At 40.5% G+C, this 27,767-nt stretch overlaps 1 protein-coding gene across 2 annotated transcripts; it reads left to right on the top strand.

Annotated features, from left to right (window-relative positions):
- Positions 1–1,654: 1,654 nt before the first annotated feature.
- atp2a1 (ATPase sarcoplasmic/endoplasmic reticulum Ca2+ transporting 1) lies at positions 1,655–27,281 on the top strand. Of its 2 annotated transcripts, XM_042505135.1 has the most exons (26): positions 1,655–1,807; positions 1,905–2,041; positions 3,355–3,372; positions 4,047–4,129; positions 7,591–7,695; positions 10,850–10,988; positions 13,031–13,111; positions 13,195–13,280; positions 14,109–14,264; positions 14,422–14,563; positions 17,384–17,550; positions 17,670–17,758; positions 17,846–17,948; positions 18,053–18,184; positions 18,581–18,706; positions 19,606–19,824; positions 19,994–20,105; positions 20,192–20,415; positions 20,873–21,093; positions 21,176–21,378; positions 21,889–21,974; positions 22,088–22,221; positions 23,095–23,212; positions 24,360–24,477; positions 25,019–25,062; positions 26,969–27,281. In XM_042505135.1, exons 2-25 carry the CDS (start codon positions 1,924–1,926, stop codon positions 25,021–25,023), a joined length of 2,985 nt encoding a protein of 994 aa, XP_042361069.1. In that variant the 5' UTR covers positions 1,655–1,807; positions 1,905–1,923; the 3' UTR covers positions 25,024–25,062; positions 26,969–27,281. The 2 variants fall into 2 exon arrangements, with proteins under 2 accessions (XP_042361069.1, XP_042361068.1); XM_042505134.1 differs by lacking the exon at positions 25,019–25,062.
- Positions 27,282–27,767: the final 486 nt, after the last annotated feature.

Here is a 27,767-nt window from a genome sequence, read left to right as displayed (position 1 = left end):
ACAACAAATAGATATTAACTGCTCTTCTCTCTCTTCTGTGGTCTTTTCATCTAATAAATGTTTGTGTGGTTATGACGCAGGACTCTATATATAATACCAAGGCTTTATCCCAATGTAATGTTCTTGTTTTGCTTCTTATAGATATATAGTTATGATTTAAAAAGTCCAGAAGTAGATGTAGTATTTGATAAAGTATTCCATTACAGGTTAAAACCCTGCATCCAAAAGCATTTATTTAAAGTACAGAGAAATGTACTTAAAGTATCAAAAATAAAAGTATTGTTTCTGCAGAAAATGGCTCTTTATTCAAATGATTATAAATTACACTATTGTTAATACTAATGCAGCAAAGCTTTAGTATTTTACTATTGGGGTTTTAAAGGTTCACTGTGTAGGATTTAAGGGAAAATTAGCAAAAATAGAAAATAATAAATATAGATAATAATATATAAACACAGGAGAAGTTTCAGCCGGTTGCAATCTGCAACCTCACCGTTCGATGCCACTTAATCCTACACACTGGACCTTTAACTGTAAACATACAGGTAGTTCAGTCCCCATTAGGGTTTAAATATAAATTGTGAAATGGCTGCTCCATCGTTGTCATGGAGACAAGAGATGGTTGACAAAGGTGGTATCCAAGAAGGTGTCAATCAAAACGTGATCTGCTACACCCACACAGTCTGGAGAAATGCTTTTATCCTCAAAATGAACTGTTTTTTTAACTCGGTTTTCAAATAGTTGAGAAATTTTATTTTCACTCAAGCTTTTGCAGATACTTAATGAGACATTAAACTTTGGTATAATATGTGCATTTTTACTATTTCTGACTTTAAGAGTCTTTCTAATAATTACTGAATTGCAGTTGTCACTCATTTCGTTCTAATTATATTTCAACCCGAGGCGGATTTCAGTAAAACGGATCAATCATACCCATGTTCTTTGATAGTTTGTGAGCCTTTCGGAAAGTGCAGACCAGACTGTACTGCGTATGTGTTTTACCCAAATGATACACAGCAAAGTGGTGCTGTGACTTCTTTTTTTTTTACCTCCATGATAAATACTCAAGTCAAGTACTTCAAACTTGCAATTACAGTAAGTGAAGTACTTGGATAAAAACACCAGTGGAAAAGTCATTTTTTGTTTCCATTATAGGGAAATAGAAACGCGTTGAGGAATATCACGTAGTATCAAGACATAAATAGGACTTTTTAGTTAAAGTTTGCTTCAGAAAAAGCAGGTGACCTTTGAAAACCTTTAATTTTTTGATTTTTTTTAATTCACTTAGTGGGTAGATGAGTGTTCACGTGTCCACAAACATGTGTGCACACACACACACAAACACACACACAGTGAGTGGTTCTCTGTCATGATCTCATCAGCGTCCCCGACCTCTCATTCAGAAAGCCGTTACGTTGCCCCTGACCATGCATGTTCACTAATGCACATCTTATTTCCAGCTTGCCGGGCAGCGGACCCCTCTGCAGTTGTTGCCCTCTCCAACCCCCACCCACCCTGCCTATTCTTTACCACAGGGCCATCCCTGCCCACCTATTTGTGACGTTCTCAGCCAATGAGGGGGGAGTCAACGGCCAGCAAGCACCAATGAGGCCACTTTTTCATCTGTATAAAACTTTTCAGGACTGTTTGCCAGGTTGCACTTTCTGTCAGTCCAGGGCTCCGAGAGGAGAGCGACAGCCCGGAGCGAGAGAGAGAGAGAGAGAGAGAGAGGGGGTAGAGAGAGAGCCAGTGTGAACAGAAGGGGGGTTGCCAGTTTTTAATCCCAATCCCACACTTCAAGAAAGTGGTGGGTGAACATTTGAGCTTCGCTTGTTTTAACTTTTAGGCCGCTCAGACTTGATTTTGAATTGTTTGTGTGTCTTCTGTCCCTTCTGTTCCTAAAGCCTCTCCGTTTCAGCGAGGATGGAGAACGCACACATGAAAGAGACCCCAGACGTCCTGTCCTACTTTGGCGTCACCGAAGAAATCGGCCTCTCGCCTGAGCAGGTCAAGAAGAACCTGGACAAGTATGGCTTCAACGGTGAGGGAGAGAGATGGGTGGATGGATGGAGGAAACAGTTGGATGGAGTATTGGAGCGTGCAGAGAAAGAGTAGAAATGAATGAAGTGACTGGTGAATCTGAGGATGAATCATTTCATTGGATTTAGCTCAGATGAAAGAGTCGAAGGCACAGAGGCAGAATCACAGTGTATCTGAGAGGTTTAGACAGATAAAATGACACTGAAGCAGAGAAGGAGGAGAAGTAGATGACTGATGCGATCTGGCAGAGTGTGGGATGTTTTTGATGATGGTCTAATTACAGGAAACAAAGGGGGGGTTGATGTTTGTGGAGCAGGTGCATCAGAGTTTCAGGTTTCTGACAATCGCTGACTTTAGTTTTGATTGAAGATTCTCTGTGTGTGAATTCAAGTTAAAAGTCCATTCATGACTTTGGAAACAACTCAAGGTCAACTTACTAACTGCATCTGTCAGCGGATGGTGTTGAGCAAACTAACTGCCGAGGAAGGCCAAGAAATGCAGCTGAAAGCTCCTAAAAGTTTACCTTGAGTTGAGATTTTGTTTGCTAGATTGACTCAAATTAGTCTTCATCCTGGCATTCAAGAAAACACCTGCAGGCCATTTTACCTCTTGTAAAATCACAATTTGTTTTTCAAACTTGAGTTTTAAACTCGCCATTGTTAATTAATCATGCCCAGTGCAATTATTAAGCTTATTTTTAACAAAAACAAGTTTTGCTTTTTACTGTCTTATTGCTGCATGAAATTGTGATCACCAGGCTGCAGTGAAATTATTAGTGTTCAAGTATCTCATCTGACAGATGGACGTTACAGCAAACCAGAATAACAGAGTGATTAATGATGGCTAACTGTAAAGGGGATATGGGGGGAAATGATCAAAAGATCTCACGCTGCCAATGTCGGCCTGCAGTTGGGGTGCCATGTCTAGTCGTGGTAGAGCAGGTCACCTTAATGCATCATCGTGCGAATTTTACTGAGAACATGCTTGAGCATTGGTGGGTATGGTGGTTTGAAGTGTATACAGAGCAGTAAAATAAGAGAAAATAAAAGTCAAAAGCTGTCCAGGGTGCAGTGCAATGAAAAGAAAAAAAAAGATGATATTTACACGAAATGGTGCACAAAGGGAAGCTTGCCCATCAGCCGGATGTACTCAGTGTAACACTGGTTTCTGACATGTGATGTTTAGTTTGTCTGCATAAATGTGTCAAAAAAAAATTTGTCCTCATTGAAGTTTTTCATTGCAAACATTAAAATGTATTCAGTAAATGTGTCACTGTGCTTTAATACTATTTTTTTTGTCTCTTTTCACTCACAGAGCTGCCAGCGGAGGAGGGTGAGTCCACCTGCTTCATTACTATTCATGTTTGAGCCAAGTGTCAGTGATCAGAGAGCATCTTTTAACTTTGTGCCACCTGGACTGGACACACGTTTGTCTCACTTCCTCTGATGACAAGTCACACATTAGTTTCACTAACACCTGCCTCTGTGTTCAGTCTCAGCAGTGTGCCACAGGTTTAGAGAAAGTTACTGTGACGCAAACAACTAAAAATACGTCTACACAACTTAAGAGATTAGTCAATCAGGGCCATTCAGTTCCTCTGGTTTAGGAGATGTTGCACATATGGCTTCTACAAATGTTTGTTTTTTGGTTTTTTTTATCATTTATCATGGATTGTTTTACAGCTAGCAGTCAGATACATTAACTTTAGAAAACAATACAGATAATTTAGGAGGCAGGTATTCAAAAAAGAGCTTTATGTGAGGTTACTTAAGTCAAATTAATCATCACTTAACAAATTTGTCTTCATGGTTACATCACATTCAGTGTCTCTTCTACTTATTAAACCTTGTTGGTAGAGCAATGCATGTGAATGCACTTGTTTTTTTGATCTTGCTGACATTAGATAACTGTTAAGCCATCTACAAGGTGAACATATGTTGACATAAACAAGGACATACACAAGTGATCACACACATTTGAAGACCGTGTTTGATTTTCTTTACCAGGAAAGACAATCTGGGAGTTGGTGGTGGAACAGTTTGAAGACCTGTTGGTCAGAATCTTACTGCTGGCCGCCTGCATCTCTTTTGTGAGTTTGTTCACTTTTCCCTTCACATGATCAGATGTGTTTGTATTTACATGCTGCAGTACGTACATGCAGGGAGTCTGCAAAAGGTTTAGGAATATGACCATCAAGATGTCACGGTGCAAAGATAGGTGTTTGTCCCAATTTGGATAAAGGTGTTAAATATTAGATCACAGATGTAGTTCTTTTCCTATTTATTTTACTTATATTTAGTCCTGAAAAAGTCCCAGTTACTGAGTCCAAATAATAGATGGATGTCCTTTCGTAAATATAAGTGTTTGGCAAAGCAATTTAAAAAAAAAAAAAAAAGCCACGATAATAAAAGAAAAATTTGTATTTTCTCAAAACTGTCATATCAAAGTTCAGACCTCTTGCTGACCAGTTTGTAATAGTTGTGTTTATTTCAAATAATTCATTATTTCTACACCATTTTTACACCAAACTGCTGCCTAATTTTCCAATCTGCCACAAAATTGGATTTATCCATTAGATCATTAGATTATATTATTAGTAGAAACTGAAGCCTGAGAATTTTTGGCAAGATGATACATTTGACATTTCAGCAGAATTTACACCCATTAAAACGCTGCATTTAGCATGTTGAAGCAATTAAAAGGTGGTATCAGCCATTAAAGCATGATAATGGCCGTGTTCCCACCCACCCATAACAAGCCCCTCCATACTGATCCTGGAAGAGCTGCTCAAGAGGCGACAAAGTCAAGAATTAGTCGCTGAAAGTCAGTGCAAACAAGGTCATTACTTGCATCTAAATGTGACATGATGTCGATAGAGCGCCTCTCAAACAGAACTGAAACTAATTTGATAAAGTAATAAAAAGGAGCAAAATTGGCACTGAGAGACAATAAAGAGCCTGACAGTGACGTGAGAAAGCGAGCTGCATCTTCTCTGACCCCCTCGACTGTTTTCATTGTGATTATACACACGCTCATACACGCGGGCGGACAAACACAGCGTGTACATCGCTGAGTTATTAAATTACATTTGGACCCATGTCCTCACTCTCATTTACACAAGGAATCCCTCTCTCTCCCTCCTCCCCGCCCCTGCAGCTCTCTCCGAAACAGTTTTGTGGAGGAGAGAAGGCTGGACACATTGTCTTAATCCTCGATCTCTGCCCTCTGGCCTCCCTGCACAGCTGTCACTATGGCCTTAGAAGGCCTGACGGCTGCGTGTGTGTGTGTGGAATACAGAGAGCAAGATAAAGACAAAGAGTGTGTGCGTGTCTGTGTGTGTATGTGTGCACATATGCATGGCAGGAGCTTTATTTTAAGAAAGTCTCAAGCCAGGACGAGAAACTGTATCCTTGCACAAAGGTCAGGGATGGAAGGAACGAGGGATGGCTTGCAGCAGCAGGAGAGAGTGAGAGACACACAGGAGGGTGAGGAGGGGGTAGTCATGGATTGGGTTGCACAATGGCATTGTTTGTTACAATGACAAACGAGAGCAATAGATTCAGAGTCGTATATGGTTTCTAAAAGAGAGAACACTAAATACTGCAAATACACGGCCCTCCTATTCATATACACAGGAATGTCGTGCCGCCGCAGTGTGCTGACAGCCTCTGACGCTTATCCTGGAGATCGATTTTGTCTTTGAAGAGAGGCAGGGTGAAGACAGACTGGAGAGCAATAGACTATTTTTGGAAAAGGGGTGAGAAAAGATGTGAGAGGCGATTGAGAAAAACACGGCAGCTTGTTATGATGGGAAAAAGTTAAAATGCTACAGAAGAAGGATGGCTTTCCTCTCCTCTCTTTAGCTCTGTGCTCTGCTGGCCTGCAACTAATCTGTGTCAATGTCAACACGAAGGCTTTCCGAAACAGACTCGCGCTCACAGGGACGCAACACGTGTGAGACTATAGGTTTGGAATAGAGTCACATGTCCAGGAAAGATTTCACACATAGGATGACATAAGAGACGACAATGACAAATGACATTTGATCCAGCGGTGGTTCATAATGCTCATAAATAGCCGCTCACCAGGACTGTTTTATGTTTCTGTTTAATGCTGAGCAGCAGTAAAAGATAATACTGTCACCCTGAGCAACAGGTGCACAACTAACTTAAAGACACTTGTTGTACCAAGCAGCATCCCCCACAATAACAACGCATTTGACTCGAAATGAAAGTCAGTATCATTATCTACTGATTCATCTTCAACCCTGACAGGCCCACCAGTGGATCGATACGATACGATACAATACAATACGATGCGATGCGATGCGATGCGATGCGATGCGATGCGATACGATATGATACGATGCGATACGATACGATACGATACGCACTGAAGAAATTAACGAGCACAGAGGGATGATTTTTTTTCTCTCTTTACACAAAGAGATGCATAAAGCATCTACCATACCATGATTAAGAAATACTGCTGCTATTGGCTATACACCCCCAAAATCCACAACATCAAACTGAGCCCATCTCAGGTTCCCAGAGTCCAACACTGGACCTCATTCACTAATATGTGCATGTGAAATGTTCTCACTTTGCCCACAAAATAAGTGTGACACCACAATGTGTGTGTTGGTGAATCAAAGCTCTAAACTGAAAGATGCATGCTTGCTATTTGCAATCAGCATACTGCCACACCCCCATTTTTCTATATACAGAAATAAATTTGCTGGGAGGTGTATCAAGTTGTTCTAAAAAAATCATGGCCCGTGAAGCAAAAACACAAAAGAATTTCATGACTAAGGTTGAAAAAATAGTGTATGAAGTGGAAGCCATGATTCCTCACAGTGTCATGGCGCTAGAAATTGGTGAGGTTGGAAGGTCATTATAGACAAAGCCAATAAAAACCAAAACTTTTGTATTTTAATATGGACATTCTCATATATATTCCATTGTAAGGAAGGGCCGGCTCACTCAGTTTTTCTTATTAAATATTTGAATTACAGCAATAATTGAAGATGAAAGGATGCCACTTTCATAGTTATTCAATACATTGGAAAATGAACATTTTTTGTTATTGATGCAAACCAAGACTAATTATTGCAGTTTTGTTGTACTATGCATTTGTTTCAAAGATGTGTTTGCATGTTTTAAAGACAGTCAGGCCTTCATTTGTGTGTACACACAGCCTGAGGCAGCTCTTAATTTGTTGGCAGAGTGTGCATAAATTTAGGCAATGATATGGTGATGAACCCAAAATCTGTGGCGGAAACCAGAGAAGGGTTTGGAATTTTTGCCTGATGAATTATCTTAAGATTTTTGGAGTTGTGCGCACTGCTGTTTATCATTTATTTTTATTTCAACATAAGGAGTAATTAAGGGGGGAAAAAAATGGAAGTCTAAAATTTGAGAGTGAAAACACCCGTGTTCACAGTGGCTCTCTGTCATCACACTTCACAGAAATCATAAACCACATAAAGTAGCGATAAATCATATTATTTCATTAAAATTTGCATTCTGATAAGTGCTCTCTCTCTCTCAGGTGCTGGCTTGGTTTGAGGAAGGCGAGGAGACTGTCACTGCTTTTGTCGAGCCCTTCGTCATCCTCCTCATCCTCATCGCCAATGCTGTTGTTGGAGTGTGGCAGGTCAGTGAACACACACACACACACACGGGAACAATCACAAGGACACATACCTGCCCCTGAACGCTGTCTTTTACACACACCTAAATAGACTCTTATACTTAGTAACAGTCACACACAATAAATCACACACGATGGACGGGCTGTTCAGGTCGCGGCTCGTGTCCTTTACTGCGAGCACACAAGAGCTTGAGAGTTCGAGGGAGTCCAGAACGAGCAGCATGACGTCAGCCGGAGGTGAAAAGGCGAAAGGTTAAGCCAGCGGGGGCGAATGGAGGGGAGGAGGGGGACTGGGACCCTTGAAGGTTCAAACTGCAGTCTGCTTTGTTACAGTCCACACTGTGCAATCCACAGTAAAAATACAGAGGGACGATCGGGTTACCACAGGCCTGGTGTGTGTGTGTGTTTGTATGTGTGTGTGTGTGTGTGTGTGTGTGATGGAGGGTTCATATCAACCCTGCGGCAGTCATTTGGAAACTATGCACAAGGATTCACACATGGGGGGTATGGGGGAGGATGGAGGGAGGGAGGGCGGCTGGCATAAGTTGGGCTTTACACTTTGAGGCGGTCGAGGGCAGCCTTGGAAGAAATCACAGACTGGACTGAACATCAGCCTGTTCAGCAGACACACACTTCACACTGCAAACACACACCCAGTCAAAGAGTTTGGAGGGGGCACATAGGACATTTTCCCCATCAATATTTAGAGCATGTGCATTTGTCTCCCAATAATATCATGAAAGTGAAAGAGGATTTCTATTTCGACGAACTGTGACAATGCATCTCACGGATGCAAAACTTAACTACATTTACATGCACAAAAAATTCTGGTTTTCATCCTCATTATGACAAGAAAATATTGGTGAATATTAGAATCTCTTAAGTGGGTTTTAAGAGGATTTTCTTTCTGAACAGTTTATGAGGCCCATTTTCTTTTATTTGGGGTTGAGTGATTGATAATATGGATTTTCAGCACCCCATGCATCTTTTTGCGTTCTTTTATTTCCACTTCTAACGCTACTATGACATATGACAGCTCATTTGAGGTTAACTTTCTGCAGGAGTATGCTACCTCCAACCTTACAACAGATCACATTTGAATAATTATCATATTCCAAATGATCCAAGCTGGCCACTTAAGTTGTTAGATGTTGACATTTGGTTTATTTTAGGTTGTGACTTCTGATGATCAAAATTCAGTGTCAGCACGTCTAGTGCCAACATCAACAGTTAACCTTGATATTTGTTGATTTTAGGTTGTCATCTCATAAAAATGTCCACACAATGTGCAATTCTAACATTGTTAGACATTTAAAATATCATCAACCTGATTGTCATTACAACTAAAATCTGGTGCCAGCTAGTGGAGTATTAGTGCTCATGTAAATGTAGTCAGCATCTGCCATAAAACAGAAAGATAAGTCAACTGTGCACAGTTGAAGCAGGGAGAATGACATTTTCACCATAAATTCGTGCATAGAAAATCATCAGAATGCAGGAAGCATTCGTTGAGCCCAGCTTAACATGTGTCGACCCCAAATATAAAAAAATAAATAAATAAATCCCTACATCTTCATTCTCATTATATAGGTGGTATTTCCAACCTTTTTTAATGTCAAAATAATCATGACTTCTTTTTGTGTTTTTTCTACCATAAGTGAATTATTGTCTTTGTTCTTCTTTCAGATGTGTGTACAAAATGACTTTAAAGTCTTTACTACTTGAATTTGTTTTGACATGTTTTTGGGCTGATAAGATGGTCAACCACATCTGCCATAACATACTCTGCGGCAGTACTGATTCCTCATATTTGAGCTGATGGGGAAGAAGTCTGAGCAAACAAATCTCACAAGTGCCTTTATAACAAAAAATGCTCCTTCAGTAATAAACAAATGCCTCTTTGATAAACAAATATGCATAGAGGGGGTTTTCAATTAAAAGAAATAAAAATTAAAATAAAGCCTGGGGGCATGCAGGATATTGTTGGATGGGGAAAAGCTTTTGCACAAACAGCACTAAGATCTGCTTTGATGAAGGAAACCTGGTGTTTAGTTAATATTCCCTCCAACAGGTTTCAGAGTGTTAAAGTCTCCCTCAACCAGGGAAACAAAAGACAGCAAAGCTTCAAAAGGGGTCTGGAGAGCAGGGTTTCCGGCTGATAATGTCTGCTAAAACGAGGTGTGTGTTAGGTCGACAACAGCTCAGAATGTTCTCTCTTAAAGCCTCAGAAAGGGCGTCGTCACATCCCGACTGACCCAGAGGAGAAATGCACCAAGCTGCTCTCAACTCTCACTGAGGAGCAAAACGCTCCACAGCCTGTGTAACAAGTGAACAACCCTCCATTCAACCCCGGAGAAATGTGACTTTCAACCAAAAAAATCAGAAAAGGGAAATAAAAAGCAATACTAAACAATGAGGAAAAACTGCAAATATATGGCTGAGAAAAATGTTTTTAAAAGCCCCCAAATTTATTTTTTAAATACAGCTTATTATGAACATTGTGGTCCTAAAGTAAACATACACTTTTATGCCAAAATTAAATATTTCTGGGTTTTTTTAAGAGCTTATTGTATTAATTTTCTCAAACAAGTTCAAACAAAGGCAGACGCAAGATTTACATATTTGCACCTAAGAAAGCCACCGTGTGATTGGAAATACGTAAGTTAAAATGCTTAAATAGAATAAAAAGAATGTTTAGCTCATTCATTTCTACGCAGCAGAGTATCTGAAGCTGTGTTTTCCAAGTTCAGTGTGAACATGAGGTATAGCTCGGTTTGGACAACCAAAGAATTTCTGCACAAACTGTAAGAAACTAACTCAGGGAGGCTCATTTTAGTGGCTGGTCTCAGACCATCTTGCAGGCGAAAAAGCTGGATGTAGACGTTCTGGGCTGACTCACTAGGATGGCAACACCTCTGCCAAGAGTGCACTCCCTCAAAACTTGCAATATTGTGTTGTGTGATCAAACTGCACATTTTAGAGTGGTTCTTTTTTTTGTGAACGTCTCAAGGCTCACCTTTGTGTTTAATCAGCATCTTGTCACACCAGACAAAGTGAACAAAGTTTGAGAGAACTAAACCTTTGTTTGAAAAAGAAATGGTTCTTTTACTCAAGAAAAATCATATTTTATGTTTTGTTCTGTGTATTTCTGCAACAGGAGCGCAACGCAGAGAGTGCCATAGAGGCTCTGAAGGAGTACGAGCCTGAGATGGGAAAAGTTTACCGGGCGGACAGGAAGAGCGTGCAGAGAATCAAGGCCAGGGAGATTGTTCCTGGTGATGTGGTGGAGGTTTCCGGTAAGATTCCCAAAACTGGAAGGATTTCAGTGCCTGCACATGAAACACTCATGAAACACTCAAGGAACAATCAGAAGAATTGTAATTTGGCTGCAGCAGTGATCGTCAAGGTCACAGAGTATCTCTACTTGGAGACGGACAGTGCACGGGAAATCCTGCTCTTTTAGTGCAGTAACGTCTGCAAATATGCAAACTTTAGCCGCACAAGGTTATTGGTCAAGGTCAACATGACCAACCCCACAGAATAGGGCTTGATACAGGAGGGGAGAAAGCATCTCCAATTCTTGAAACTATACATTTGAAGAATGCATATTTTGTGCATTTTCAGTCCACAGTCTTTATGGTGCCATATTGACAGTCAGTGCCAGCTGAACTGAGATCTCAGACTATAGTCTGACCTCTATTTAATTCATGTGGCTTTATAAATGAACAAATATCAATAACTGAGCTTACGAAAGCTCAAAGATGGCCAACCAGCCCTGGAGGAAAGAGTACAGTGATGAGGGAGGGCTTTCAAATTTGTAACAAATCTCAGTGCACTATAGTATGCAGTATTTCATGTGTGCAAGCAATATGCAGATGCATTCATGTGCAACAGATCACTATAATCAAAAACTGATGAAAATGTAGCTGGGACCAGTCTTCTACTGGTTTCAAAGTAACAAATATTTGTTGATGTTAAAAATGAAGCAGCTGGTCTCTGTGGATACGCTTTTCCACTCAGGAGATGAGAAAGCAAAAGAAGCAGCAGCTGACAGTGTGAACTTTAAATGTATAAATGATGAAGTCGTCAGCAAAGAAAAAAGTCTCCTGATGTTGCAAAAGACTGCTTCAGTTTATAAGTCAAAGTCAAACCATGCTATAGTGGATTCTACATACTAAGAATATACTGTAATAATATTTAGAGCACATGCAGCACATACTAATCACTAAGCCAGGGCTCATCTCTGTGGCTTATCAAGGACTTCTCAACCTTGGATCGAGACAGCAAGTGTTTTACAAGCTCACTGTCACTTCAGAATACAATGATAATCTTTTGACTCCAAGCTTGAGATGATTTTAAACTCTATTTGTTTGACTCCTGATTTCACATAAAGAAAAACTCAAGTTGCTCAACTCGTTCACTCATACACATCAAGAGTCACATGTACGTGTGTGTGTGTCTCCTGTTGTCCTTGAGATTGAACACAGGTCCTTATAAGGCAGTCACAGGAAAAAAAGGGGGTGGAGGGAAACTGAAGGAACTTGCTGCAGGAAGAAAAAAAAACAAGCTTGAGTATAAATACACTTAATATCGACGGCTGAACTCGCTCCTCTGTCTCTCCCTCTCTCTCTGTTTGCCGTACACCTGTTCTTTTCATTTCATGATCTCCCCAAGGTCTCCCTCTCTCTCTGTCTCGGACTGTGGTATCAGTTTTCAACAACAAAACGATCCATCCAGAGTGCTAAAACCAGTCAATCAACCCCACACCCCCCCGCTCCCTCCCTCCGTCTGTCCATCCTGCTGCAATGCTGCAGTCAGATTAATATGAAGCTGTTTGTACTATAATCCTAGGCAATCCAAGGCTTGCTTAACTTCATCATTTAAACTCAGAGGCTGATTAACCCTTTAGCACTTTGATTCACATCAGTTTTCTTGTGCTGCGTTCAGACGCCTTTCACAAGCATTTGACACTGAGATTGAAAAAATTGGTTTGATTTCTCTCCAAAACATGGGGGGGAGAAAGAAATGGCCTTCAAATTCCAAAAAATATCTGTAAAAAGTGATCAAAAAATGAACTCAAAACATTATTTGATAAAAAAAAACTGTATATATAATTGCCATAGTTGTATATTTAAAATATTGTCACAGAAATGTCTATATATGTATTTTTTAGCACTTTCTTTAACTCATCCTCTTGTTTTTCTTAGTTTATTTTCAGGTTATATTTGTCTAACTTTTTGCAAATTTTTGAGCCATTTTTTATGAAGTTGCTCAACCCTTAGGTATCAAAGGGTTAAATAATGATCTCTTTTGTGCATTTCTGTGTGTGTGTGTTTAGTTGGTGACAAAGTGCCAGCTGACATCAGGATAATCTCCATCAAATCTACAACCCTGCGTGTGGACCAGTCCATTCTTACTGGTAGGTGTTAACGATACAAACAGACATTAAGTTGTTTTAATGTCTGCTTCCTTACCTGACCAACCAAAACATGTGTCCTATAGGTGAGTCCGTCAGTGTGATCAAGCACACTGATCCCGTCCCAGACCCCCGAGCCGTCAACCAGGACAAGAAGAACATGCTGTTCTCCGTGAGTCCTGCTCTCTTTTATTGAGATCATGAGTTAATTGTTTTGTTGTCTCAAGAAAGCAAGATAGTCAACACATTAAAAACAAAAGGTAATTTCTCCCTTATCAATTCTAATGTTTATCATTCAACTTCTGGCAACTAGAATGAGATTGTCTGGTCAAATGACGTAACTGCAGAGGAAAAAAAGAGAAAAACATTTATGCCTCAACTAACTGTTTCATTATGAATCCTTCTCAACAGTCATGACAGTGATCTTGAAGGTGGAATCTCATGTGAACCAAAAACTTATTTTCAAGTTTGCCATAATTTCCCTGTGATCTTGAGAAAACAAAAGTCATTTTTTTAAGATAAATTATCTGGTTATCTCGAAAAGTCTGCCTTTTGTTTTTCTTGAGAAGTGACATAAATTGACTCTTCATCACAAGAAAACAAGCTTTGCTATCTCCAAATAACAAAATAATTAAGTCTTTATCTTAAAAAAAGATAGAAAATTGCAAGCACAGCAGTTCTCTGCTTTCCTAGTTCCATCATGCAACATCCACTTTTTCAAAATGTGACCCCTTGCCCATTAAAAGTCCACCCATACATGAATGTCTGAACCAGTTTCATGGCAATTCATCCAGCATTTCACTAAAAAACCACAAATCTGAACCTGAACATGAAAAGTCAGGCAATCACACACTTCAGTGGCATTCATCCTCTGGGGAATATGAACTTCTGTACAAAATTTAATGGAAATCCATCCAATAGTTAGAAATATTCAGTCTCAGTCTCCTTATCCAGATGGATCAACTAACCTTTTGATTTTCTCTCTTAAAACTTTATTCAGGGCACCAACATCGCTGCTGGAAAAGCCATTGGTATTGCTGTTGCAACTGGCGTCTCCACTGAGATTGGTAAAATTCGTGACCAGATGGCTGCAACTGAGCAGGAGAAGACCCCTCTGCAGCAGAAACTGGACGAGTTCGGGGAGCAGCTCTCCAAGGTTTGGAGGCAGATAGACGAATCTGTCACCATAGTGACAATTTTTATTTATTCACATCCTAAAAATGAGAGCTAATACTGTTTGAAATTACTTAATTTGGACATAAAAGATGCTACAACCAATGCCTTACACATCTGTCTGACTGCCTGTCCTCCAGGTCATCTCCCTCATCTGTGTCGCTGTGTGGATAATCAACATTGGCCATTTCAACGACCCCGTCCACGGAGGCTCCTGGTTCCGCGGTGCCATCTACTATTTCAAGATTGCTGTGGCTCTGGCTGTGGCTGCCATCCCTGAAGGTAAACCCCTGAGATTAACTTCCACTTCGTTGTCCAAGAAGATTATCATATCTAAGATTCATCTCGCGTAGCTCATTGATGTGACGCTCCATTAAAAACTGGCTTATGATTTATCATTACTATATTACCATGCAGCTTATCATGGGGGAACTCCATCAATTTTGCTGATTGAAGTCTGCTTATAGGTCTTTTTGAGTAAAACTGCATTTGTTTAAGAAGTTACATCTCAAGTTTTTTAATGGCTCGAGAAGTAGCAGCACAAATCTGATGCATTGCCCTAAATAATGTCACTTTTGTCAGATGAGTCTGAAGACTGCAAGCTTGACAATGAAAAAAATCTGTGGACTTAGAAAGTTTACCAGACCTCGGTTGCCCTCTCCTTGTCTCTGCTCAAGGCCGCATTAGCTGCTACTAGTACAACCAAGCCCCAAAGAACAGCCCCAAACTTTGAAGACAGTTTTACAAAGTGATCAAACATGGAATTACAACGTCTGGTTCCATCATGTGATACCACAGGGCCCAAAAAGATTTTTTCCTCATGGTCTTACATTGGAAAAGAGATATATTTCAATCAATGGAAGGAATTTCATGCAGAAGGTAATTTCATACAGTATTGTAGAGTACTGCATTTTTAAATGCACCACTGATCATCTTTCATATGAATGAACGAGGCCCCACCTCCAACGCTGTATCCAGTTCTTTTTATACATCTATGAGCATAAAACAACACATTTTCATCTCAAGTAGTCACATATTGCCGCTTTGCAGTGGACTTACATGTCTACATATTTGGAGTAAGATATCCTTCTGTGTCTGCTATTTATGCTCTGGGATGCCGCTACCGTGATGTCAACACAAGGACATGGTGGGATTACGCTGCACATGGTCGTGTTTACGCAACAAAAACACATGGCAACCAACACAGGGACATCAACAAACGCACATGCTTTCACTGATGGTTAGGTTTAGGCAAAAGGGCATATGGTACTATGTGGTATGTAGAATAAAACATCACACATACAGGGTTTGTTGGCAGGTGCTGTCTGACAATCCAAATTTCCAAATGTCCAAACATCCGACAGTGTATAATAACACTGCAACCGGTTCAGTCCGGATCCATTTTCAGGTGAAGTATCGTACAGATACAAAAGGTGGCTTTTGGTGTCACCATCTTACACTGAAAGCACCACGAAAGCGGTGACGTATTCAGAATTATCATAACAACTAAACTGTCACCAGTCAAATTGCATTGTAGGTAATGTAGGCGCCATGTTTTAAAAGGATAAAGAATGTGTTGAGTTAAAAAGACGATATCTGTAGTTCTGCTGCATCGATTTTAATCTTTTCTTCCAACAATGTTAGAGGAGCACAAAGTAAAATCAGCAGGGTATTCTTGGACTTTGTTATGTTGATTTCCGCTCAAGGTATGAATTAATGTCCAGTTTTGTTGATCCTGGTTGTTATTTGGTGGTTTTCTGTTTTGAAGTATATACAAATAAATCCAACTTCATTTTTGGTGGCAGGTGAAGGCAGGCAAAACAGCCCAGTTATCTTTCTTTCTTTAGGATTTACTTCTAAACCTTCCAGCCAGCTGGGAGATGTACTCCCATGTGTCCTGATCTGGCCTGGGATCTCTGCCCAGTCTGCTTTTTCTGATACCCTCATAAAGGAGCATCATCAGCAGGTGGTTCAATCAGCTTATCTGGCTTTTCTTAACTTGGAGAAGCAGCTCTTTATCACAGACAGGAAGCCAAATAATCCTTTTGGTTCTTGACATGATTCTTTTGGCCAATAAACAAATCCAACGAAAGTTTAGAACTACATCTGATCAGAAAATCACTCGGCTGACTTTACATCTAACTGGTTTGACATTAGTTGTTATTAGGGACCCTAAAAAGCATCAAACTTCTACACTTGAAACTCTTTTGCTGCCTCGATGGGACTGATTGAATATTCTAGGTGCTCACATTCATCCCCGTTACAACACAGTCAGCTTTAAACTGTGCCAGTGCTCATCACAGAGCACAGTCTGACGATGCCAAAAGGACAACATCATCTGCAAGCACAGATGCCACCATAATGTCACTAAACTGGACCCTCTCCAGACCTTCTTCACACCACTGTCACAGCTGATTTTTGCCAACAATCTGAACATGGATCCGACTGAATGGCATACAGCAGCAGCCCCCTCCAACAGGAATACCTTAGATTGGGTGTGATCCAGCTGATGTGTTAAGGGCTGTGTAGGGACCACCACCGTTGTCAGCCTGCCAGGTGGCAGATGGTTAACAGTCCAGGTGGTTTTGAACACGATTCATACCAGTCTCTCTTGTCACCTGGTTCCTTGGACTAAGAAGTTTTTAAATTAAATTAAATGGCAGGTCAATATTTTTCTTCATTAGTCTGTAGCTCTGTAGTAGTGGTTCTTATGTATTCAAATCTGTACATTCAATTTTTTTATGTTTTGGTGTCAAAATGTTATTTTCCTTAGTTCTTCTAAAATCGGTTTCCCATGTGACCCACGTTATGCTTAGGATGGGCATTAAATTACTAGCAAATACTTGCAAAATTAAAATCTAATCAAGAGAAAGGTCTGCAATAAACATGACAATGTTAAAAGTATTACACTTACTTAGTACATCAGAACCAACCCTTTCAGTTAGCTAGCTGCTCCAACCTACATCACAGCTTTTTGCTTATGGCAAAGAAGACATTTCCACTGAACCCCAACCAAAAAAAAATTTCGCAGATGAACCCATCCAATGACTCTATTTTCCATTCAGTATCTATCTGCCTAATCTTTGGCTCTTTCCATCACAGGTCTGCCCGCTGTCATCACCACCTGCCTGGCTCTGGGAACACGCCGTATGGCCAAGAAGAACGCCATCGTCAGAAGCCTGCCCTCTGTGGAGACCCTGGGCTGCACCTCAGTCATCTGCTCTGACAAAACCGGTACCCTCACCACCAACCAGATGTGTGTCACTAAGGTAGGTTTACACTCACAGGTGTGAGCTCACGCAAATACAATCATTTTTTAGTCCACAAAATTAACAGAAAAGGAGAGCAGATCTAATGCGGATGTGTTTTTTTGTGTGTCTCAATGCAGATGTTCATCATTGATAAAGTCGAGGGTGACAATGTTTCCCTCAGTCAGTTTGACATCTCCGGTTCAAAGTACACCCCAGAGGGAGAGGTGTAAGTGTCAAAAGAGTTAATGTTAATGTTATATGACCATGCACACACATAAACATCATAATAATTTTGTCAATTTACGTCTTCCAGTACGAAGGGTGGCATGCCTCTGAAGTGCGGCCAGTATGACGGACTGGTCGAGCTGGCCACCATCTGCGCTCTGTGCAATGACTCTTCTCTGGACTACAACGAGGTCTGCAGAGCATTCACGAGAATTTTGTGTTCATGAAATATAATTTTAAACGTGACACACTACCACTTTAACACATTTGTTCTTTCTATTTCTCCATGATGCAGTCCAAAGGTATTTATGAGAAAGTGGGTGAGGCCACTGAAACAGCCCTGTCCTGTCTGGTGGAGAAGATGAATGTGTTCAACACTGAAGTGCGTGGCCTGTCCAAGGTGGAACGGGCAAACGCTTGCTGTGCTGTAAGTCCACAAAAAATTCCATACAGTGTATAGCGTATTATCCTGTATACAAAGACACGGTGGTGTCACACAGATGAAGGTGTTCCCTAAGCTCTTGCCGTTTGAAATTCATGTTTGATGACTACATCCATTCCAAAAACTTAAAGTGGGGAAAATACTGGATCAAAGGAGGGGTAGCTCACAGTGACAAGTATGAACACAGGTTCACCATATCAACTTAAAAGCTGATAATATGTCAATCTACACCGCCCCCAAGTGGTCAAAAAACTTATTGCAGGATTAATGAGTGCAAAAAAATCACAAACATTAACAGTGGCTTCAAAGACGTGCTAAGCCCAACCTTGATTTTTGACCCTCATTCTGCAGCTTACCTTCTTCCCCTTCATCTTTGAACAGGTGATCAAGCAGCTGATGAAGAAGGAGTTCACACTGGAGTTCTCCAGAGACAGAAAGTCCATGTCCGTTTACTGCTCTCCAGCCAAGTCCGCCAAAGCCCCTGTGGGAAACAAGATGTTTGTCAAAGTGAGTGACAAAAAACTATGTTTACCATCTTTGAGTGTGTAAGCATGCAGCCATTTGCACTAAATACAAAGTATGGCTGAGGCTGATGGGAATGTCATTACATCATTATCCATACTGTTATAAAAATCACAATTTTTAACTCATAATGGCACAAGATGAAAAGTTAAAGGGACACCAAAACAAAAAATACTTATTTTGCCTCTTTCCTGCAGTGCTATTTATCAATCTCGATTGTTTTGTGTTGCCACGTGAGATGTCGTTCTTCTCTTGAATATAATGGAACAAGATAACACTTAGCTTGTGCTCAAAGTACCAACAAATACTTAATGACAATGTCTCTTTCTAGAGATCATGACTCAAGATAATCCACAGACCTTGTTCTGAGCAGTTTCACATTGGAACTATTTTCTTTCTACCCGACTAAAGTCGTATACTGTTCAGAAAGAGTGCATCTACTGCTATCTGACCCAGCACCACTGAGCTAGCTAACATTACAGCTCAGCCGTGGAGGACGTCATCAATGTTTACATCTCACGCTGTCATGGGCCTCTTGTCCATGGGTAGATGCACTCTTCCCTCTGCATAGTGATACAGTTGGTGGGTGTAGTTTAGTAGAAAGAAAATAGTTCCAACGTGAAACTCCAATCAACAACATTAACAACATTTAAGTATCCAGGTCAGAATTTCTGGGAATCTATCTCATAGTTGTTGAAATATTTCAGTCTGAAACAAAGTGGTCGATCAACCATCCAACACGACCATCCCTGAATTTTGACATGATCATAAAACAACCACACCACATGAATGAAAGAAATTAAATGGCTTAGATGAAGTTCGAGTCAGCCAAGTCATTTATTATTTGTATACCGTGTGTGGGTACTAATGTTTTACATCAACAGGGTGCCCCAGAAGGCGTCATTGACCGCTGTGCGTACGTTCGTGTTGGCACCACCCGTGTGCCACTGACTGGCCCAGTCAAAGACCACATCATGTCAGTCATCAAGGAGTGGGGCACCGGGCGTGATACCCTCCGCTGTCTGGCACTGGCCACCTGCGACACACCGCTGAGGAAGGAGGAGATGAACCTGGAGGACTCCAGCAAGTTTGCAGACTATGAGGTGGGTGAGCGATAAAGAAACATAAAGGCTGAAATAAAAGACACTTCAGATGTGATATTGTACAAAAGTACAGAATCTCATTGGTGGCAGTGTTTCTTACTAAAACACTTGTTGAAATGTTGCAGTAGTTTCTTGCTCCAAAGGCTAAACTTGGCTTTTTTTTCTCCAGACTGACTTGACCTTTGTGGGCTGCGTTGGCATGCTTGACCCGCCCCGTAAGGAAGTCATGAGCTCCATCGAGCTGTGCAGGGCTGCCGGCATCCGTGTCATCATGATCACCGGTCAGTACTGTCTCCACCATTTTAATCTCATCATATCCGAAAAGTCTTAAGAAAAATGATAAAATCTTCCATCCTGCCTTTCCCAGGTGACAACAAAGGCACAGCTGTGGCCATCTGCCGTCGTATTGGCATCTTCAGTGAGGATGAGGATGTCACTGGCAAGGCCTTCACCGGGCGTGAGTTTGATGACCTCCCTCCTTACGATCAGAAGATCGCTGTACGAAAGGCTTGCTGCTTCGCCAGAGTGGAGCCATCCCACAAGTCAAAGATCGTTGAGTTCCTGCAAGGCTTTGATGAGATTACTGCCATGGTGAGAAGAACTTGTACTTATTTTTTAGATGAATATATAGCCTATATATTTAGATCCTGGGTGCTGAAGCTTTAGACGCTCAGGCCCAATGACGCCGCTGCCAATGTTGTACATTTCTTCCTGATTTTGGATCATATTCATGCTGGAACATGTCTGGTTTTGAAGATTTTGGTTTTAGAAACTTTTACTGGTGAATTTTTCAACTTCAAAGTGACGCTATATTTCATTACAGTCATTCCCCAACTACAAAACAAGGCGTTTTAGACAGAGGGCGAATACAGGTGTTCCAGCACAGACAGTATGAAGAAAAGAAACGTGTTATTTTACAATTTAAGCATGTACAAGTATGAACCTGAATATGAGCATAATAGGCCCCCTTTCAAATCGAATTAAACAAAGTGAGCCTAAATACAGAAAGGCAAATACAATAACTTGTCTGCTTCTGCTCTTCACTCAGACTGGTGACGGAGTGAACGATGCCCCCGCCTTGAAGAAGGCGGAGATTGGCATCGCCATGGGCTCTGGCACTGCCGTTGCCAAGTCTGCCTCTGAGATGGTCCTGGCTGACGACAACTTCTCCTCCATTGTTTCCGCTGTTGAGGAAGGCAGAGCCATTTACAACAACATGAAGCAGTTCATCCGCTACCTCATCTCCTCCAACGTGGGCGAGGTCGTCTGGTGAGTACATGTAGGTGGAGGTGAGGTGATAGACTGTATTTTAAACGAATGAAATAACAGTGTGCTTCCTCTTCCACTCCAGTATCTTCCTGACAGCTGCCCTGGGTCTGCCCGAGGCTCTGATCCCCGTCCAGCTGCTGTGGGTCAACCTTGTGACTGACGGTCTGCCTGCCACCGCGCTGGGCTTCAACCCTCCTGACCTGGACATCATGGGCAAAGCCCCCCGCTCACCCAAAGAGCCCCTCATCTCTGGCTGGCTCTTCTTCAGATACTTGGCCATCGGAGGTACAACACATCATGTCCTCACCCTCACTGCGTTCATACTGCAAACCTTAGTGCAGATTTTTTTCTAGATCTGATTTTTTAATTAAGTTAAATAAGTTTACATTATTGCTTAAAATGTGGCCAATATCAGACTCCAGTGTGAACTGGTCATGACCTCATTGTAGCCCGCATGCCCAGAAGAACAACAAGACGTCACACGCAGTACGCTGTGTAAATGGAAGTAAACTGGGACGGAGTCCATAATAAATTTTGTTGACATGTCATTTAAAAGAACACTTACACAGCTTCATGAAACTGAAATGTTTACAAAAGCATCTGTAAGTTTCATCTAAATGATGCTGTCGCTGTTGTAACACATCCACCTTCTGGGTATTTTGCACTGAATTAACACAGAATTCTTCATCATCAAAAGAAAACTTCAGATTCAGAGATTATACAAGTAGCATTTGCATGTTTATGCAAGATTTGGGATTTTGAACGTATTATTTAACACGGTAACATCTCTTGCAGGTTATGTTGGTGCCGCGACTGTTGCAGCAGCTGCATGGTGGTTCCTGTACTGCGACGACGGCCCATTGATCACCTTCCACCAGCTGGTTAGTTTCCAAAAAGAAACTTTTTCATAAAGTGTCTTTACATACAGGCTTCATGGGGGGGGGGGGTTCTCAGAGACCGTGCCAGACTTCATGTTTCTATCTTCCTCCGTCAGTCACACTTCATGCAGTGTAGCGAGGACAACGAGGACTTTGCTGGGATCCACTGCGAGGTGTTTGAGGCTGCTCCCCCGATGACCATGGCTCTGTCTGTGCTGGTCACCATCGAGATGTGCAACGCTCTTAACAGGTCTGACTGCACTTCGATCTCATACTCCCAACTAAGCCCTTACCTCGACACTGTTACTGAAAATAGACAATATTCTAACCAGTGGTGTAAAGTAACTAAGTATAAATTTGAAGTATTTGTAGTTGAGTATTTACTTGATGTCAGTTTATACTTCTTTTTCACCACAATTCAGTAGCACAGTTTTTCTGCAGAATGAGTACTTTTGCATTCACTTTAAAGAAATACTTCACCCACATAATGATATATCAGTTACTCATGCTGTGTTACTTTGAATTTGTTAAAAAAAAGAGTCATTTTTCTCACATCTCCACATTGAACAGCATTCCAAAAAAGGTAGTTATTCTTGATTAATTTTAACAAAGGGGACCGTGTTTAACAGGAGCAAGACTATGTCAACGGTCAAGTTGTGCTAGAATTTGTAAGCAGATGTTTGGATATTATTGTGCTGTTGTTAAACTGTTAAACTAGGACCGTTATAACTTTAATTCATCAAGAATTTTTTCCATTTTCTTCATAAATTCAACATAACACAGTGAAAAACTGAGACACAAATGGATATTTTGGCAATGTAAAGCAAAGGCAAGCAAAATATAAAGAGCACAGTGTTGCAGCCATGATTATAATAAGGGGATAACTGAGGGAAGATTTCCTCAACATTTAGTTTGTTTTCATCTCTTAATGTCAGAGCTCACAAGCCTTTTCCTCACATCCTTTAGTACACATTTATCTTCCTACATTCATCTCAACACACAGAAACTCTTTCATATGCCCTCACACATATTCAGTCTGCATTAACGTACCCCTCCACCTCCCCATCCAACCCCACAATCCTCCTCCTCCTCTTCCTCCTCCTCCTCCTCCCTCCCCCACCAGCTTGTCTGAGAACCAGTCCCTGGTGCGCATGCCCCCCTGGAGCAACGGCTGGCTGGTGGGCGCCATGAGCCTCTCCATGTCCCTTCACTTCATGATCATCTACGTCGACCCCCTGCCCGTGAGTCTGGCCTCCTGCACTACAGCCCTCTTCACCAAAGCAAACACCCGTCTCCCTCGACTCCTCCCTCACACACACTGCCTCTCCAACAACCTCCATCTTCTCTCACATTACCATCGCTTCAATACTGACAGATGACGCACCGACTTACAGAGGTGCCATTTAAAGGAAAACATCACCCCCCCAAATGACAATTTGTATTTGCTGAATTCATGAAGAAACTTTTCTTCTTCTCTCGTCTCCACAGTGAACAAAGAATCAAAAAACAAAGAACATTCTTGATTAGTTTCATACAAAAGTTTCCCTATCTTTGAGCCTTTCTCCTGCCCTGCTCCCACTTGGTATTCATATCCCACTAATCTACTGATTTCATAGGGATATGACTCAAATGGGTGTTTCACAGTTTCTGTGATATGTCCAGACTGTAGGATATGTAACCAAAACGACATCGCCTGACGTGCTGTGTGTCAGTCGACACTGCGCACATTCAAGCTCACATTCAAGGTGCCGCCAATACAGGCGCTCCGCTCCCTTGTATTTGTATCATAAATTTGTGGTGTAGGGTTATATAGGGCTGGGGATGTTGCAAGTAGGCCATTCAAACCAATACCCCAGAAAATCACCCTCTTTTTCACAGCCCAATGTTGGCAGGTATGCAGGAACATTACATGGGGACCTCTGATGATTTGTAATATTTAACCTATAGCTAAGCCCCGCCTCCCTTAGTTCACTCAGACAAACAATCGGAGCGCTGCCTGAACTAACAATGCCGGCTGTCAGTGTCGAAGACATATCCAAAGATGCTATGCATAACTTTCGGGGACAGAAGCTCCTTATTTCACACAGAAGCCATCAAAAGGGTCTCCAGTAGGCCATGCTGTTAGCATTAGCAGGCCTTTGTTTTGTTTTGTATACACCATTCGAGATAAAGATCAATAGTGATCATAGTTAGAACTGCAATAAATTCTTTAGTTAGAATAAACAGTCATTTATGCAAATTCTTCTTCTTCTTTAGATGTATCAAAAAGAGTATTCAGTCATATCAGAATTAATATTAATAATATGTTTAATTAACATGTAGCTGTTTCTTACTGGAAGTGGTGCATCTAGTTTGGCATTTTTAACACCACATTGCTCTCGTTCACAGATGATCTTCAAGCTCACTCACTTGAACGTGGATCAGTGGATGATGGTGCTGAAGCTCTCCTTCCCGGTCATCCTCATTGACGAGGTCCTCAAGTTTGTGGCTCGCACATATCTGGAAGGTAAGTGAACACGTTCAGTATGATGTTAGTGTGTACAATTATTTAGATGTTTAAAAAAGGTTTGAAATTTATTCGTTAAAATTATTTCCTCGCCATGTACTGTATTTGCATATTTTAGGGGATTTTGGCAGGACTTATGATTATTAATTAACCTCAACACACTGAGGGCAAAGCTGAAATAATTTTCATGATTATTTACATGATCCAAGACCTACTTTTAATATATACGTGTATACTTTTTAACAGAGCATCTTTATCCTCCTGTAACATTTCAACACTGAAGTTGTGCCACCAATGTCTGACCTTTATTGATTTTTAAAGCATTTAGAATTGATTAATGTAACATTAAGTAATAATATGCCTCCCAATTAAATATCTTTTTATGTGTTTGAACTGTTATTTTAACTTCTCCTCCCTGTTTTCTGGTTCTTGACAGTTTTAATGACCCTCTTTCCTCTAATCTCTGTTTACTCTGATTACATTTATCTAACTTTCCTCTCCTTGGATGCTCTTTTTCACCTCTCCCTGTCTGACAATCCAGTCTAAACCTGTTTCCCCTCCTCCATACTCCTGTAATAAAACAAGGTATTCCCCTGACTGATGCTAAAGGTTGAAGCTCTCTGCATTGTGCATGTTTTTGTTGTTGTTGTTGTTTTTGAGTATTTCTGTCATGCAAATCTCCACGGACCGATGCATTTCGTGTAGTTGGAAACAGTTCAGCCGGCTGTGCATCTGTCATAAACTGTCAGGACAGATCTGATGATTGGTCTCAGCATCGTACATTTTGTTTGCATAGTTAGTGTTAATCATCAGAAAATGTTTCTTAAATTTATTGCTTACAGGTGTTTTTGGATCCTCTTAAAGTTGAATTATTGAAATGCCGGTTAGCACACTCACACTCACTTTGCAATAGCTGCATTGTGATCAAACTAACATTGTGTAAAATAACATTTTGCCAGCGGGGTCAAAATGTTAGGATTAGATCTTTTAAACAGGCCATGTTTGCTCAGCTGCTGTTGTGATCATGAAAAAACAGCCATCTATAGATTTATCTTTTTTTAAAGATCTATATTATATAGTATTTGAGCATATTTCCCCTGCTTTGATGTTGATAGGCTCAATAACTGATTAAAATTAATATACAAGGATATGAATTTGGGAAATATGCTAGTTCGCTTTCTTGCCTTGAGAAGACATCCATGCTTGAAGCAGGTGGATGGATAGGTTAATGCATGTATTGCATGTATTCATTTGTATAAAAAAACAAAAACCTGTTTTACAGCTGTGCATCAGATTATTTCTCATCTTTGAACAGTTACCAGGCAACCAGCAGAGACTTCAGAAAGTTACTGGTCCCAGCCAAGAAATTGTGCCACACATAACCACTTGTAAAAAAAAAAAAAAGCAATTTTTTGCACGTTGTACGAATTAAACAAACTAGAAATCTTGTGATGGGAAACAGCAATTCGAAATAAAAACTTGCTGCTGGAGATTCACTTCTACTTAAAAATAAAGCGTTTTTTTTTTTTTTTTTTTACAAATTTGACACATTCACATGTCACTTGTGATCCACTCAGAATGAACCCGTGACCTACTTTTGGGATTTACCAGTTGGGTACCACTGTATTAAGAGACAGCATTCGAGGCCCATTCATTCCAATGAGTTGCTCAGAGGCGAATGAAGCCAAAAACGCTCTATTTCTGCATTACTGAATTACCTTGATCTTCCACATTATAGGACACAGAGTATGTGTACTGGAGACTTACGCCTGCCAAACAGCCAACTTCCAGTTTAGGGCTCCACTTACTTGAATGGGATAAAATGTAATCTTGTGGCTCCACTATACTTTCCAAATGTTATCATACAGAATAGATTACATTCTGATAGTGAAAAGAGTTATTTTCGCTCAAAAAATGTATCCACTGATTTACAGACATCCTTGTCCTATTGTAAGTCAATGGAAAAAAGTCTTTTTGGTCCTAGTGGTGTCACGTGACAGAACTGGGAGTTGTAATTTTGAGTTTTTCCACTAGAAAATTGGCTTACCTGCGCACTTCCTCAGGGCCTGAGCCCAATAGTTCCTTCCCTACTTCCTTTCCTCCTACTCCTGGCCCTCTTGTTCGTATCACACCCATCTTCAAACTTAACCTTCATTTTGATCTTAATTAAGCACCTCAAAAGTTTTGTGATTGTATTTTGTTATCACCTAAATAAAAAACGATCCACAGACCAAAAGCCATATAAACACCTGGCAAAATACTGGTATTAGTTTTAGAAGTGCATGAAGGTGTTTGATTGTGCTAAGCCAATCTAGTCGGATACAGTATGTAGCCTTATAAGAGTGGTGCCTATCCTCATCAGGCTAACTCTAGGCAACAAATCAATTTAGCGTATTCCTCAAAATGTCCCAAAACTATTCTTGGACTCCTCCCTCAATGCATTTAACTATCCTTAAACTCACAACTGACGAGCTCGTGTTTTCCTCTGCAGGTAAAGTCTAGAGTCAAAGTGCAGCAGAGAGCGGCTGAAGCAGAGAGAGAGAGAGCTGAGACACAGAGGATGGAGAGGAAAAGGCTGAGCGCTCCCACTGAAAGAGAGCCTGCCAACAGTCACTCGACGTGATCAAAACATCTAGTGGCATGAATACAAAAGAAAACACATAAGTCATCTGAGAATACACCAAAAGAAAGCTGCAAAATATTTTTTTCTGTGTATGTACTGAAGTTAATATATAGGTGAGAGTTATTAAAACTATTCTGTGTTAAATCTATTCTTAAAGAATAAAGATATGTATTAAAGAAAATGTGGGACCTGGATGTCACTTATTTAGTTTTTTGGTATATAAAGCTGTTAATAGATGTTTGCACTATTTCCTGACACTATTTCCTTATTATTATTCCTGTTAGGCAACAGGAATAATAATAATGTAGTCAATGACAATTAGAGAACCTGTTACCCGCAGCTGTGATGCATCAACAGAATATACAGATTACTGTAGTTTTTTACGGAAAAAAACATTTACATTTTGCAAATTCATTTGTTATGCTTTATAGATAAATATGTAGCCTACAAATGGATTTTAAAACATCTGAGTATTACATTTGATTGTTCCTTAAAACTTGAAGTTTATCATTGATGTTCACTCTGAAAAATAAATAACAAAATGTTTTTGGCATAAATGTTAGGACACTGACAAAAAAGGTTATTTTACTTGCCAATAACAGCTATTTAAAATTGGGAAAAAAATAATTATGATTTTGTAATGTGTAGATTTTCAAATATTAATTTA

The sequence above is a fragment of the Plectropomus leopardus genome, chromosome 17 (genome assembly GCF_008729295.1).
Source record: "Plectropomus leopardus isolate mb chromosome 17, YSFRI_Pleo_2.0, whole genome shotgun sequence".
In the NCBI taxonomy this organism is placed as follows: domain Eukaryota; kingdom Metazoa; phylum Chordata; class Actinopteri; order Perciformes; family Serranidae; genus Plectropomus; species Plectropomus leopardus.
This window is presented reverse-complemented; position numbering and strand designations above follow the sequence as displayed.